We start from the raw sequence: 14,077 nt of genomic DNA on the forward strand, positions 1-14,077 counted from the left end.
GAAAAAACTACTTTAAAGTTCATATGGAACCAAAAAAGACCCCACATTGCCAAGTCAATCCTAAGTCAAAAGAACAAAGCTGGAGGCATCACGCTACCTGACTTCAAACTATATTACAAGGCTACAGTAACCAAAACAGCATGGTACTGGTACCAAAACAGACAAATAGACCAATGGAACAGAACAGAGCCCTTAGAAATAATGCCACACATCTACAACTATCTGATCTTTGACAAACCTGACAAAAACAAGCAATGGGGAAAGGATTCCCTATTTAATAAATGGTGCTGGAAAAACTGGCTAGCCATATGTAGAAAGCTGAAACTGGACCCCTTCCTTACACCTTATACAAAAATTAATTCAAGATGGATTAAAGACTTAAAGATTAGACCTAAAACCGTAAAAACCCTAGAAGAAAACCTAGGCAATACCATTCAGGACATAGGCATGGGCAAGGACTTCATGTCTAAAACACCAAAAGCAATGGCAACAAAAGCCAAAATTGACAAATAGGATCTAATTAAACTAAAGAGCTTCTGCACAGCAAAAGAAACTACCATCAGAGTGAACAGGCAACCTACAGAATGGGAGAAAATTTTTGCAATCTACTCATCTGACGAAGCGCTAATATCCAAAATCTACAAAGAACTCAAGGCTAGGAAGAAACTGCATCAACTAACGAGCAAAATAACCAGCTAACATCATAATGACAGGACCAAATTGACACATAACAATACTAACCTTAAATGTAAATGGGCTAAATGCTCCAATTAAAAGGCACAGACTGGCAAACTGGATAAAGAGTCAAGACCCATCAGTGTGCTGTATTCAGGAAACCCATCTCACGTGCAGACACACACAGGCTCAAAATAAAAGGATGGAGGAAGATCTACCAAGCAAATGGAAAACAAAAAAGGCAGGGGTTGCGATCCTAGTCTCACATAAAACAGACTTTAAGCCAACAAAGATCAAAAGAGACAAAGAAGGCCATTACATAATGGTAAAGGGATCAATTCAACAAGAACTAACTATCCTAAATATATATGCACCCAATACAGGAGCACCCAGCTTCATAAAGCAAGTCCTCAGTGACCTACAAAGAGACTTAAGACTTCCACACAATAATAATGGGAGACTTTAACACCCCACTGTCAACATTAGACAGATCAACGAGACAGAAAGTTAACAAGGATATCCAGGAATTGAAGTGAGCTCTGCACCAAGTGGACCTAATAGACATCTACAGAACTCTCCACCCCAAATCAACAGAATATACATTCTTTTCAGCACCACACCACACCTATTCCAAAATTGACCACATAGTTGGAAGTAAAGCACTCTTCAGCAAATGTAAAAGAACAGAAATTATAACAAACTGTCTCTCAGACCACAGTGTAATCAAACTAGAACACAGGATTCAGAAACTCACTCAAAACCGCTCAACTACATGGAAACTGAACAACCTGCTCCTAAATGACTACTGGGTACATAATGAAATGAAGGCAGAAATAAAGATGTTCTTTGAAACCAACGAGAACAAAGACACAACATACCAGAATCTCTGGGACACATTTAAAGCAGTGTGTAGAGGGAAATTTGTAGCACAAAATGCCCACAAGGGAAAGCAGGAAAGATCTAAAATTGACACCCTAACATCACAATTAAAAGACCTAGAGAAGCAAGAGCAAACACATTCAAAAGCTAGCAGAAGGCAACAAATAACTAAGATCAGAGCAGAACTGAAGGAAATAGAGACACAAAAAACCCTTCAAAAAATCAATGAATCCAGGAAGTGGTTTTTTGAAAAGATCAACAAAATTGATAGACTGCTAGCAAACTAATAAAGAAGAAAAGAGAAGAATCAAATAGATGCAATAAAAAATGACAAAGGGGATATCACCACCAATCCCACAGAAATACAAACTACCATCAGAGAATACTATAAACACCTCTACACAAATAAACTAGAAAATCTAGAAGAAACGGATAAATTCCTTGACACATACACTCTCCCAAGACTAAACCAGGAAGAAGTTGAATCTCTGAATAGACCAATAACAGGCTCTGAAATTGAGGCAATAATTAATAGCTTACCAACCAAAAAAAGTCCAGGACCAGATGGATTCACAGCCGAATTCTACCAGAGGTATAAGGAGGAGCTGGTACCATTCCTTCTGAAATTATTCCAATAAATAGAAAAAGTGGGAATCCTCTCTAACTCATTTTATGAGGCCAGCATCATCCTGATACCAAAGCCTGGCAGAGACACAACAAAAAAAGAGAATTTTAGACCAATATCCTTGATGAACACTGATGGAAAAATCCTCAATAAAATACTGGCAAACCGAATCCAGCAACATATCAAAAAGCTTACCCACCATGATCGAGTGGGCTTCATTCCTGGGATGCAAGGCTGGTTCAACATACGCAAATCAATAAACGTAATCCATTACATAAACAGAACCAAAGACAAAAACCACATGGTTATCTCAATAGATGCAGAAAAGGCCTTTGACAAAATTCAACAACCATTCATGCTAAAAACTCTCAATAAATTAGGTATTGATGGGACGTATCTCAAAATAATAAGAGCTATCTATGACAAACCCACGGCCAATATCATACTGAATGGACAAAAACTGGGAGCATTCCCTTTGAAAACTGGCACAAGACAGGGATGCCCTCTCTCACCACTCCTATTTGACATAGTGTTGGAAGTTCTGGCCAGGGCAATCAGGCAGGAGAAGGAAATAAATGGTATTCAATTAGGAAAAGAGGAAGTCAAATTGTCCCTGTTTGCAGATGATATGATTGTATATCTAGAAAACCCCATCGTCTCAGCCCAAAATCTCCTTAAGCTGATAAAGAACTTCAGCAAAGTCTCAGGATAAAAAAAATCAATGTGCAAAAATCACAGGCATTCTTATACAACAATAACAAACAAACAGAGAGCCAAATCATGAGTGAACTCCCATTCACAATTGCTTCAAAGAGAACAAAATACCTAGGAATCCAACTTACAAGGGATGTGAAGGACCTCTTCAAGGAGAACTACAAACCACTGCTCAACAAAATAAAAGAGGATACAAACAAATGGAAGAACATTCCATGCTCATGGGTAGGAAGAATCAATATTGTGAAAATGGCCATACTGCCCAAGGTAATTTATAGATTCAATGCCATCCCCATCAAGCTACCAATGACTTTCTTCACAGAATTGGAAAAAACTAAAGTTCATATGGAACCAAAAAAGAGTCTGCATTGCCAAGTCAATCCTAAGCCAAAAGAACAAAGCTGGAGGCATCACGCTACCTGACTTCAAACTATACTACACGGCTACCGTAACCAAAACAGCATGGTACTGGTACCAAAACAGACATATAGACCAATGGAACAGACCAGAGCCCTCAGAAATAATGCCGCATATCTACAACTATCTGATCTTTGACAAACCTGACAAAAACAAGCAATGGGGAAAGGATTCCCTATTTAATAAATGGTGCTGGGAAAATTGGCTCGCCATATGTAGAAAGCTGAAACTGGATCCCTTCCTTACACCTTATACAAAAATTAATTCAAGATGGATTAAAGACTTAAATGTTAGACCTAAAACCATAAAAAACCTAGAAGAAAACCTAGGCAATACCATTCAGGACATAGGCATGGGCAAGGACTTCATGTCTAAAACACCAAAACCAAGGGCAACAAAAGCCAAAATTGACAAATGGGATCTAAGTAAACTAAAGAGCTTCTGCACAGCAAAAGAAACTACCATCAGAGTGAACAGGCAACCTACAGAACAGGAGAAAATTTTTGCAACCTACTCATCTGACAAAGGGCTAATATCCAGAATCTACAATGAACTCAAACGAATTTACAAGAAAAAAACAAACAACCCCATCAAAAAGTAGGCAAAAGATATGAACAGACACTTCTCAAAGAAGACATTTATGTAGCCAAAAAACAGAGGAAAAAATGCTCATCATCACTGGCCATCAGAGAAATGCAAATCAAAACCACAATGAGATGCCATCTCACACCAGTTAGAATGGTGATCATTAACAAGTCAGGAAACAGCAGGTGCTGGAGAGGATGTGGAGAAATAGGAACACTTTTTCACTGTTGGTGGGACTGTAAACTAGTTCAACCATTGTGGAAGTCAGTGTGGCGATTCCTCAGGGATCTAGAACTAGAAATACCATTTGACCCAGCCATCCCATTACTGGGTATATACCCAAAGGATTATAAATCATGCTGCTATAAAGACATATGCACATGTATGTTTATTGAGGCACTATTCACAATAGCAAAGACTTGGAACCAACACAAATGTCCAACAATGATAGACTGGATTAAGGAAATGTGGCACATATACACCATGGAATACTATGCAGCTGTAAAAAATGATGAGTTCATGTGCTTTGTAGGGACATGGATGAAGCTGGAAACCATCATTCTCAGCAAACTATCACAAGGACAAAAAACCAAACACCGCATATTGTCACTCATAGGTGGGAATTGAACAATGAGAACACATGGACACAGAAAGGGGAACATCACACACCGGGGACTGTTGTGGGGTCGGGGGAGGGATAGCATTAGGAGATATACCTAATGCTAAATGACCAGTTAATGGGTACAGCACACCAACATGGCACATGTATACATATGTAACAAACCTGCACGTTGTGCACATGTACCCTAAAACTTAAAGTATAATAATAATAATAATAATAATAAAAGCACTCAAACAAACTTATAAGAAAAAACAACCCCATCAACAAGTGGGCCATGGATATGAACAGACACTTCTCATAAGACATTTACGCAGCTAAAAGACACGTGAAAAAAAGCTAATCATCACTGTTCATTAGAGAAATGCAAATCAAAACCACAATGAGATACCATCTCATACCAGTTAGAATGGCGACCATTGAAAAGTCAAGCTACAACAGAATAATACAGTTTTAAACTAAAGAACATAAGATTTAGTTAAGATGGAAAATATCTGAAAATACTGTCAGCTCCTGAAAATAGGTAATTTGCTATGGAAGCGTCCAACATGTAAGCTATGACAGGCATCTTTTATTCCAGGGTTAACAACTTCTATGCACGAACACATGCATTCCAAACAATGGAGACTTTTATATCTGAGATATGTAAATTAAACGGCCGGCCTAATTTAGAAGTACTTGAAAGCCCTTTTCGAAAATGTCTATCTGATTTGCTCACCCTGTGAATGCACAGTGGAGAGCATGAGTTATGCTCCCTTGAAAAGATCAATAATACCCGCGACAGAAAAGGCTTTCTATACAGTTGCTGAAGGAAGTGCTGGCTGTGGGTCAAAGGGGACTGCAGCCTCCCCGACAAGCTCTGGTCTCAAATAGACTCGCTGTCATCCATGCTACTGTGATGTATTCATTCCTGATGGACAACTTGCTTATATGAAGCTGTTTTAGCTAAGAAAGGGTGGCATTACATTTTCCCACAATATTTTTTTTTCCCCTCAAATGCTTTTACATCAGAAAAGGCTTTTAAAACCATTCAGTCTGGGAAACCAAGATGATCTTTCGTATCACTTACCTCTTGCTAACACCTAATAGAAATCTAAAGGGACCTCATTCCCCAACAGAATTAACAGAACCGAGAAATTACCATCTGCAGAAAACAGTAAGTTTGTTTGCTTTCAAAGCCACTCAAGCCCAGTGCCTCCTGATCAGTCAGGTTCTTTCCAATGGCAGCACTGCTAGGGAGGAGAGAACAATTTCTCCTGGGTGGCTGAACTCTTTTCCCAGCTCTCATGCCCTGAAACAGCTAATTTGCCAATATACATAGGTACCAGGGAAGTATGAGTTCGTTTCACGCCAGAAGAGAGTTTATTCCTACCAGAGGTCGCTGCAAAAAATGGAAAGGTTCCTTTTCCTAAAAATTGTGTATATCTAAAAAATGATTTAAATCTCAACCAGAGGTTTAAAAGAGATGCATGTGAAAGAAAATACCCTTCTCAGTGGCTGCCTTGGACTTGAACTCTTAGAGAAGTCACTCTGTGATGATGATATCTATCATTCAACAACCACCCTGGGTCCCTCCCCAGCCTTTCTCTTATAAAAACCGAATCTTCTTTGCCTGGCCTTTACTGTCTTCTTTCTTTGCAGGAACCTCCTGCCCCCATTCTCCAGGTCATTTCTCATTGCTCCATCCTTGATTATAGCCAAGTTTCTAGCTTTTCTACAAATATTGCTATTTTGTTCACTTCGACTTACGTTGTTCGTTAGGACTCAGCGATACCCTGTGGGTTCTGACAGCGTATACCCCTTACCAGAGCCAAACGTGTGTCGAACACCTACCTCATGCAGGGTGCTGGGCTAGGGACAGGATGCTAGTTATACAGCTTGATTTAATAAAAACCAGTGTGGAAAAATCCTTTACCAAGAAATGTAACTTTTAACAGAAATTGAAAACATTTATTTTGGTTTCTTCACCTAGAAATCTGTTGATGCCTCAAATAATCACTAGAAAGATGTTCTTTAGAAAGCAATGGAGAATATATATAAATAGGTGAATATTGCCTTTTTGAAACTCAAAACAAAAACACTAGTATATTATAGAGAGGGGTGGAAAGAGTCTGCTAGGAAACCACTAGAAAGTGAATTAAGAATTTAAATTATTGCGAATATTTGTTGATTGCTATTTTGTAACATCTGAGAGGCAGATGACCAAGATTGATTTTTTTGAGGTTGTCACTTTTATTTCTTCCATCCTGACATGCATTTTCCTCTTACTCTGTGCAGATTAATCTAAGTGGTATGCTGCTATACTTGCTAACCACAGTCCTTTGAACTCTGAACTTTAGTTCAGATACGTTAAAAAAAAATAGTCACAGTACTGACTGGCTCTTCTCTTACTACTAAAAGTGCCTCTGAATTTGGGGGTATTTGTTATAGAATCTGTGGCTGTCACTAAAATAATTTCTTAGAATCGGATATTTTAGATTCTTGTCTAGTTTACTGCTATCAGCTCAAACTTTGTTGGTCATATGTAGAGGGGAGGAAGGGCGAGACTGGGGAATAACCCATCTCCAGGGCTAACACTCAGACTTCAGGTGATATTTATTACTACAAGTTGAACAGTCCTAATACAAAAATCTGAAATGCTCCAGAATCCAAAACATTGTGGGCACCGACACGATGCCACAAGTGGAAAATTCCACGACTGATGGTCACAGTCAAAATGCAGTCAAAACTTTGTTCCATGTGCAAAATTATTAAAAATATTGTATAAAATTACCTCCAGCCTATGTGTATAAGGTATCTATGAAACATAAATGAATTTCATGTTTCAACTTGGATCCCCAGCTCAAGAAATCTCACTATGTATACGCAAATATAGACAAATATCAACAAATCTGCAATCTGAAACACTTCTGGTCCCAAGCATTTCAGATACAGGATCCTCAACCGCATACGCCCCTGCTTGTTTTGTATAATAGGATTGCTGGGATTCAGGAAGCACAGATCTTTATGTTGAAAGGAAAAGGAAATAAAAGCAAGCCAAAGCCAGTGCTCCTGCCTCACCCATCAAAGGAGCACTGTTTTACCTGGTTGGTAGAAATCAGGTGACAGCTCCCTGGCCACAGCTCTCGCGATGTCGCACTCCTGGCGAGCGGCCAGTGCGGCCTGGTCGGCAGCATCGGCCTTCGCTCTGGCGTGTGCAGTCCTACACAGGGCACAAAAGGACGAGTCAGCATAGGTGGCCCCTTGTTACTTACACAGGGACAAGCAAATTGTAATCTGGGAAAAGAAATGTTAATTATGATTATGGCCCGACACCCACAAAAGCAAAAATTTTAGAGTCCTATTGCCATGAAATTTCAATGAAGATGACACAGATGAAGCTAAACTACCCATGAATTGCCTCAGCCCTTCTCTCAAGGGAAATGAAAAGTAAGAGCAAGGTCTGTGTAGCTTGATGCTAAGTGTGGTTTTCAAAACTTACTGGATCAAATCTCCTGTTGACTTTGGTTGGCATTCCTCCCCACCCCTAAAATTATGGAAAGTAGAATTAGAACATATAAATTAATAGTGTTTATCGAATTCATTTCTACGGTACAATCAATGTAAGAATTTGACTAAGAAAGATCTGCCCACTGGCATGCTGGCGAAGTAGCTCTTTGAAGAAAAAAATTAGTGAAATGGGGATTGGTAGTGTTTACTCACATCCATGTGTAAATGTTCTCACCATGGCCAATTTCAGGCTACCAGCATGATGCCATTGGATGTGTAGTGGGGAGATGTGCACTACTGGTGCTCGCCAGCAGGAGCAAACCACAGGGCCCGCTCTAAGAACATGCTCAGAAGGGTTCCTGAGGAGCCCATTTAGCTGACTTTTAGGCATGTTTCTTGTATGAACCAAAAAGGAGACAGCGAGGCAGAACTGGCAAGGATGAAATGGATCTTTCAGTCTTCCATAGCCTCCCTGGCCTGTCCTCACTCATGGAAACCTCTCATCTTTCTGGAGGACTAGGGTTATGGGGAAGGTGGCAGGAAAAAGAATAGGGCTTCTTATGGCTGGACCAGGGAATGATGTCTACTGGCCCCAGAGAGGGCTGGAGGGAAGAAAAAAACTCTGGTTTATCTGCCCTGCAAAGGGGAAGGCCTTGTCCCGTTAGTCTTTAGATGTTTATGGGTACCTATTTCTTGTGACTTTGTAAACTTTCTATTATATTTTATTAGCACTAGGCAGGGCTATAGATAACTAGCAGTGAAAACTTAATGGAAGTCTGAAAACGGTGCTTACACTTATGTTGGAGACAGTAGGAGAGAGGAGGAATTGGGAAAAGGCATGGGCTTTGGGTGCTCTTCAGGGAGAACACACGGGCAGCAGCTGGAGGAGGCTGGCAGGCGAACTCCTGGGACCAAAACACGGAGGGACCGGGCCTGGCCTGAGACAAGGGGGTCAACTGGGAGGCCCCCTTTTCACATTACTCTCTTCAATAACCTCCTCTTGTCCTGTGCTCTCACGGGACTCCTTTCACTTCTATGTAGGATCTAAGCAAGCCTGAAGGCTTGATGTGTTAGAATGTAAGCTTTGTGAAGATTGGAATTTTTAATTTTTGGTCCTCTGTCATAATCCCAAAGTGCAGAACGCTACATGGCACATACTATTTATTGAGGGACCACTTTATGAATAAAGGAATGAATGATGCTTCCTTAGGAAAAGCTGGGTAGTTCTTAAAACTGAATGGAACGACAAAACCATAGAGACAGTAAAAAGATCCAGAGTTGCTAAGAGTTCGGGGTATAGCAGGGAAGAATGAATTGGTGGAACAGAGGGCATATCTGGGGGAGTTTAATTATTCTGCATGATACTGTAGTAGGGGACATTACATATTTGTCAAAATCTATAGACTGTACAACACAAACAGTGAATGAAGCCTGATGTAAACTATGGACTTTAATACTAATGTATTAATACCGGTTCATCAATTACACAAAATGCATCTCAAAATGCAAGATGTTAATAATAGGGGACACTGTGTGTGTGCATGAGGAGAGGAGGTATATGGGAACTTTGTAGTTCCTGTTCAATTTTTCTGATAACTTAAAACTGCTCTAAAAAATAAAGTCATTAAAAATGAGTGGATCAACTTCAAATCATCAAAACTGCTATTTCTAAGCCATGGAGGATGCTTTAGATTATTTGTGTATGGGGTATCAAGAAATATGAAATGGAAATAACATCAAGAAAGGAGGGACTTCTTCTTAAACAACTGGCTGTTGGGATAACCCTGTATGGGTGCCATTGCTGATCTATGATGGGTAATGCCTTAGTCCTGTGTGTTGTGCCTGAGAATCAACGGATGCCCTCTGCTAATGTTCTTTCAGTTGCTCAGAATCTAAACTTCTTTTTCCCCCAAATGATTTTCCATTTTGTCTGCTATTCTTAGCCAGAGCCTAATTATGTCTAGGTGTCATAATTAATGAAGCCATAAGAGTATAGCTATGCTGCTTTATAATACAATCTGTTAGCCCTTTAATGATAAATTTACAAAACTCAAGGTACAAATAACTTATTCTGATTCAATCACAACACACCACCATACAGTCAAATAAAACAGTAGTAGTATATCTACTACTTTTTATAATATGCTAAACTGGAGAATAGACAAATACAGCTTAACCTTTCTGCAAATATATTTTGGAAGCACAGCATCAGTGAAGCCTGCTAGTACTTAACCCTTTACTTTTTTACTTGCTGTTTCCTATAAGACCACACAGCAAAGGAGGACCTTTCTATCCAGCCCAGCTCTGTGGCTCAGTGCTACTGTATAGCTGGCTAGATGAGTCAAGACCACATTCAAACCTGAATCCTGAAGTCTGCTCAAGAGCTTTTGGAACCGATGACAAGAAGGAAGAACAGAAACCCACTCTGAGTTTGCTGTTAACACCAGCCTGTATAGCTAAGGCCACTGGCATGTCTAGATTTTGCCCAGGAATAATCTGGACTTGCCTCTGGCTTATGTTAGTGAATTCATGTGATCACATCCCAGGCTCAGTTCCAGAGTGACACACGACCCCTGTAATCAGTCAATTGCGATTGTTCTTGCGTTGGCGGGTGGGGTTCAGGTTAGGCAGTCTGGAGAGATAAGCTGAAACCACTCAAACTGGATGCCATGATGCTGTTGCTGGTCACAGGCAAAACATGCATACACCAAAGGGGAATGCGTGCCCCAAAAGCATTTCATTTATCAAAAGACTGCTGACATTTACAAATCTTCAGACCCTCAAGAATCTCCAAATACTATTATCACAAATACCTTCTCCCATCAAATGCAGTAAAAAGTAACTGAAAAGCCACTTCTTTAAATTAAGCATCAGCTGTTGACTTTCTTTTAGGGCTATATATTTTTAACAAATAAACCGAATTTTTAACTTGTGAAGAGTTGCACCTTATGGGTGAAGACAACACAGCCATGCTGGCTGGGGAGACCTGGGAAGCTGGTTATGCTCACTGAGCAGCTATGGAACTCCCTCCTGGACATAAGCTCTGCAGAGGTCAACTGTGACCAGCCGCAACAATAAATGGGGAATTTCTGAATGCTAGGCATCACCTGTACTTAAAAACTTAATGACAAATTATTTTCCTAACCAGCAATTTGATGAGTATCTGAGGTTTTCTTGTCTTCAATAACTGAAATAGTGTCTTATGAGCTCTCTAGTTGGCTTAGGAGAAAAGAATCTAGTTTCTTTTTCTTAAACATGTAAGGCTTTAACAAAAAGCATACTCAATCATACATGGAACATGCTGAGCATACTCTCCTCCTGCTAAGGTACATGTGGGTCCCTGAGACATCTCCAAGCTCCTTTCAATCTCTTATGCATCTGTGAACTCACATAGCTGATAAATATTTTCATCTAGAATGGAGAACAAGTCTGCTAAAGGTGAAGTGCTATTTCTACTTTTTATATAGTCTTTTCTCAACAATAAACTGCTTCAAAATTGTGCTGATTTTGATGTTTTTAAAAATCTGTGACATATTAAGTCTAAGTTAGTTTACTGATCTAACTTAAAACTTGACAGCAGAGGTGATAACCTAATTGATTCAGGGACCATCCTTGTGATTTGCTTTGATGTACAAGTATTTCAAGAAAATTATTAGAAAAATTTAAAAATAAAAGCAATTGGCACATAAAAACCCAAGTCTTGGTTGACGGCAACACCATTCTTGCAGGTGCTCAAGCCAAAACCTTTGAGTCATCCTTGACAACTCCTGTTCTCTCACACACCATATCCACTGTCAGCAAATCCAGCTGGCACCACCTTCAGAGTATATTCCCCCCACCCAGCCATTTCACGTGCTCTGGTTCACTGTCACCTCACCAGGGTTAGTACAAACGTAACTGACCTCCCTACTTCGATCCTCCTCTCTGCCATTTTATTTCCTTCCAGGTTTGTCTTGAAGGTGGCTTAATAACCAAAAACACATTCCTGGGTTATGGCACCATGGGTAAGAAAATGCAAAATATAGGAGACGTTAGACTTTTTTGGACTGTGACATTATTCATTTATGAGAGACCTAGATTTGAGAAAACCAATTATCCTGTGCAGACAGTTGCAGCCCTTAAGAAGAAATCAGTCTGTTAAGCAAGGAATATTCTTGATAGGGATAAGAACCAACTGGCTCCACAGGTGTCAGTTTAAAATCAGAGGTGTGATTTCTGAGTTACCTGCACCTAGTAAGAAATGAGTCTTTCAATCTTGATTTGGTTCTCTGATAAGACAGACTCAGCAAGGCTCAGCACAGGTACACATAGGGCCTGAAATGTCTGCCCCAACTTCTAACTTGCAATCTTTTATACATCTACTAACTGACGAAGCTGATAAAGACTTTGGTCTAGAATAGACAATAATTCCGCTAAAGCTCCATTCTCAGTAAACTTGATTTGGGAAGATGACTTATGTGAACCCATCTTCACCATCTATTCATTACTGAATGTTAGTTTTCTCCATAAATTCCTTTTTTTTTAAGAGATAGGACGTGGAATAATAACTTTAAGACAGAATTCTTATGTCCTGGTTTAAAACAAGTTATATCACCAGTGAATAGTTGCCCTCTTTGCCAAGGCAGGAGTTCCTGTCTTCCTTTTCTCTAAAAGCAATATCAAGTTATTTAGATATAAAATGTAAACTATTATGTTATCTAGTTATTTCTAAACAATATAAAATGTAAACTATTATGCCCCGTGTTACACTATCCTTAACGAAGTCTGCTATTTGATATTTCAAGGGCCTAAACTTTTGCAGAGGTGTTATGATATAGGCTTTGAAAGTATTAATAGCCAGAGTAGGTGAGGCCACTCTGAGCCACAAGTGATTTTTGTCAATGAGATAAAAAGTTAAACCACATTACTTCATCATACAAATGCACCCACAGATTTGTAGGGAGAGGAGAGGAGCCAAGATTCACATGAAGAATGTTCACATGCCATTTGTAAAAGGCTATCCATTACGGGGAATCATTGTCATGTTTATAAAGATCTAGGTGATACACTCCTCCTTAAGAGTCTGGTGCCAGGAAAAATGTGGTCTCTGATCTTAACTCCTGTGCTTCCTTGTATCATACAACATGAACTACGGGATCGATTGTTTCTCTTTTTGTTAAGGCTACCTGGAAACTTGGAGTAAAACTATCCTCAACGTATGCACACGGTAATCCTTTCTAATCACATGACTTTATTTTTATACCCCCAATATCAGGAATTCTATCATGTATGTAACTCATTATAGTGTCCTGCAAATACTTTTTGGAAAGCAGGATAAATAAATGAAACAAAACATTCCTGGATTAATAAGCTCTTGTAATACTAAGTTTTCTGAACTCTAGCCCCCTGCAGTGTGTTCATTCTCAGGGGACATATGTAACAATTTGGGAATAGTGGTGTCTACTATTCAGCCTCCTTTTATAAGATTTCTTTTCGTCCATCACCAGAACATTTTTTAAGCTTAGAAAAGAAGTACTTATTTTTAATTAAGTACTTTATAGACTTTTTTCCTTAACATTTGATCAAAAACTTAATAAGCTTAAAGGCTATATTCTCTGGATAGGACAGATCAAAGGCACATTTCTAATCCTTGATTGGAATATGCCAAATAATTGGTTATTCTACTTCATTGTGCTTTATAAAACTTATCTATAAGACTTACCTTCCCATGTTATTTACGTGTTGAGAAAAATCTGATGTAGAAATATTTAAGGGATGTTTTTTTCTTGGAATAATTTTTGGAGAAAGGTCCTTAATAATGACAGTCATTCAAAAGTTCAAAAACATTACCATTAAATAAAATGAAAACTTCTCTTTAAAACATAATCACTGCAACCCACTGAATGGGAGAAAATGTTTGCAAATCATGTATCTGATAAGGGGTTAGTATCTAGAATACATAAAGAACTCCCACACTTCAACAACAACAAAACAACCTGACTGAAAAATGGGCAAAGGACTTGAATAAACAATTCTGCAAAGAGACACAAATGTCCAATAAGCACTTAAAGACACTCAGCATCATTAAGCATAAA

The 14,077-nt window shown here is 39.1% G+C and overlaps 1 protein-coding gene across 4 annotated transcripts in view; it reads right to left on the reverse strand.

Annotated features, from left to right (window-relative positions):
• Positions 1 to 14,077, reverse strand: part of JPH1 (junctophilin 1) — an 86,375-nt gene that overhangs the window by 17,081 nt on the left and 55,217 nt on the right. For all 4 annotated transcript variants that reach the window (XM_032759869.1, XM_032759868.1, XM_032759870.2 and 1 more), the window contains exon 3: positions 7,598 to 7,716. In XM_032759869.1, coding sequence (XP_032615760.1) covers positions 7,598 to 7,716 — 119 coding nt within the window. The remainder of the gene's footprint in view (positions 1 to 7,597; positions 7,717 to 14,077) is intronic.

This window comes from Hylobates moloch, unplaced genomic scaffold (assembly GCF_009828535.3).
Source record: "Hylobates moloch isolate HMO894 unplaced genomic scaffold, HMol_V3 SCAFFOLD_9, whole genome shotgun sequence".
Classification (NCBI taxonomy): domain Eukaryota; kingdom Metazoa; phylum Chordata; class Mammalia; order Primates; family Hylobatidae; genus Hylobates; species Hylobates moloch.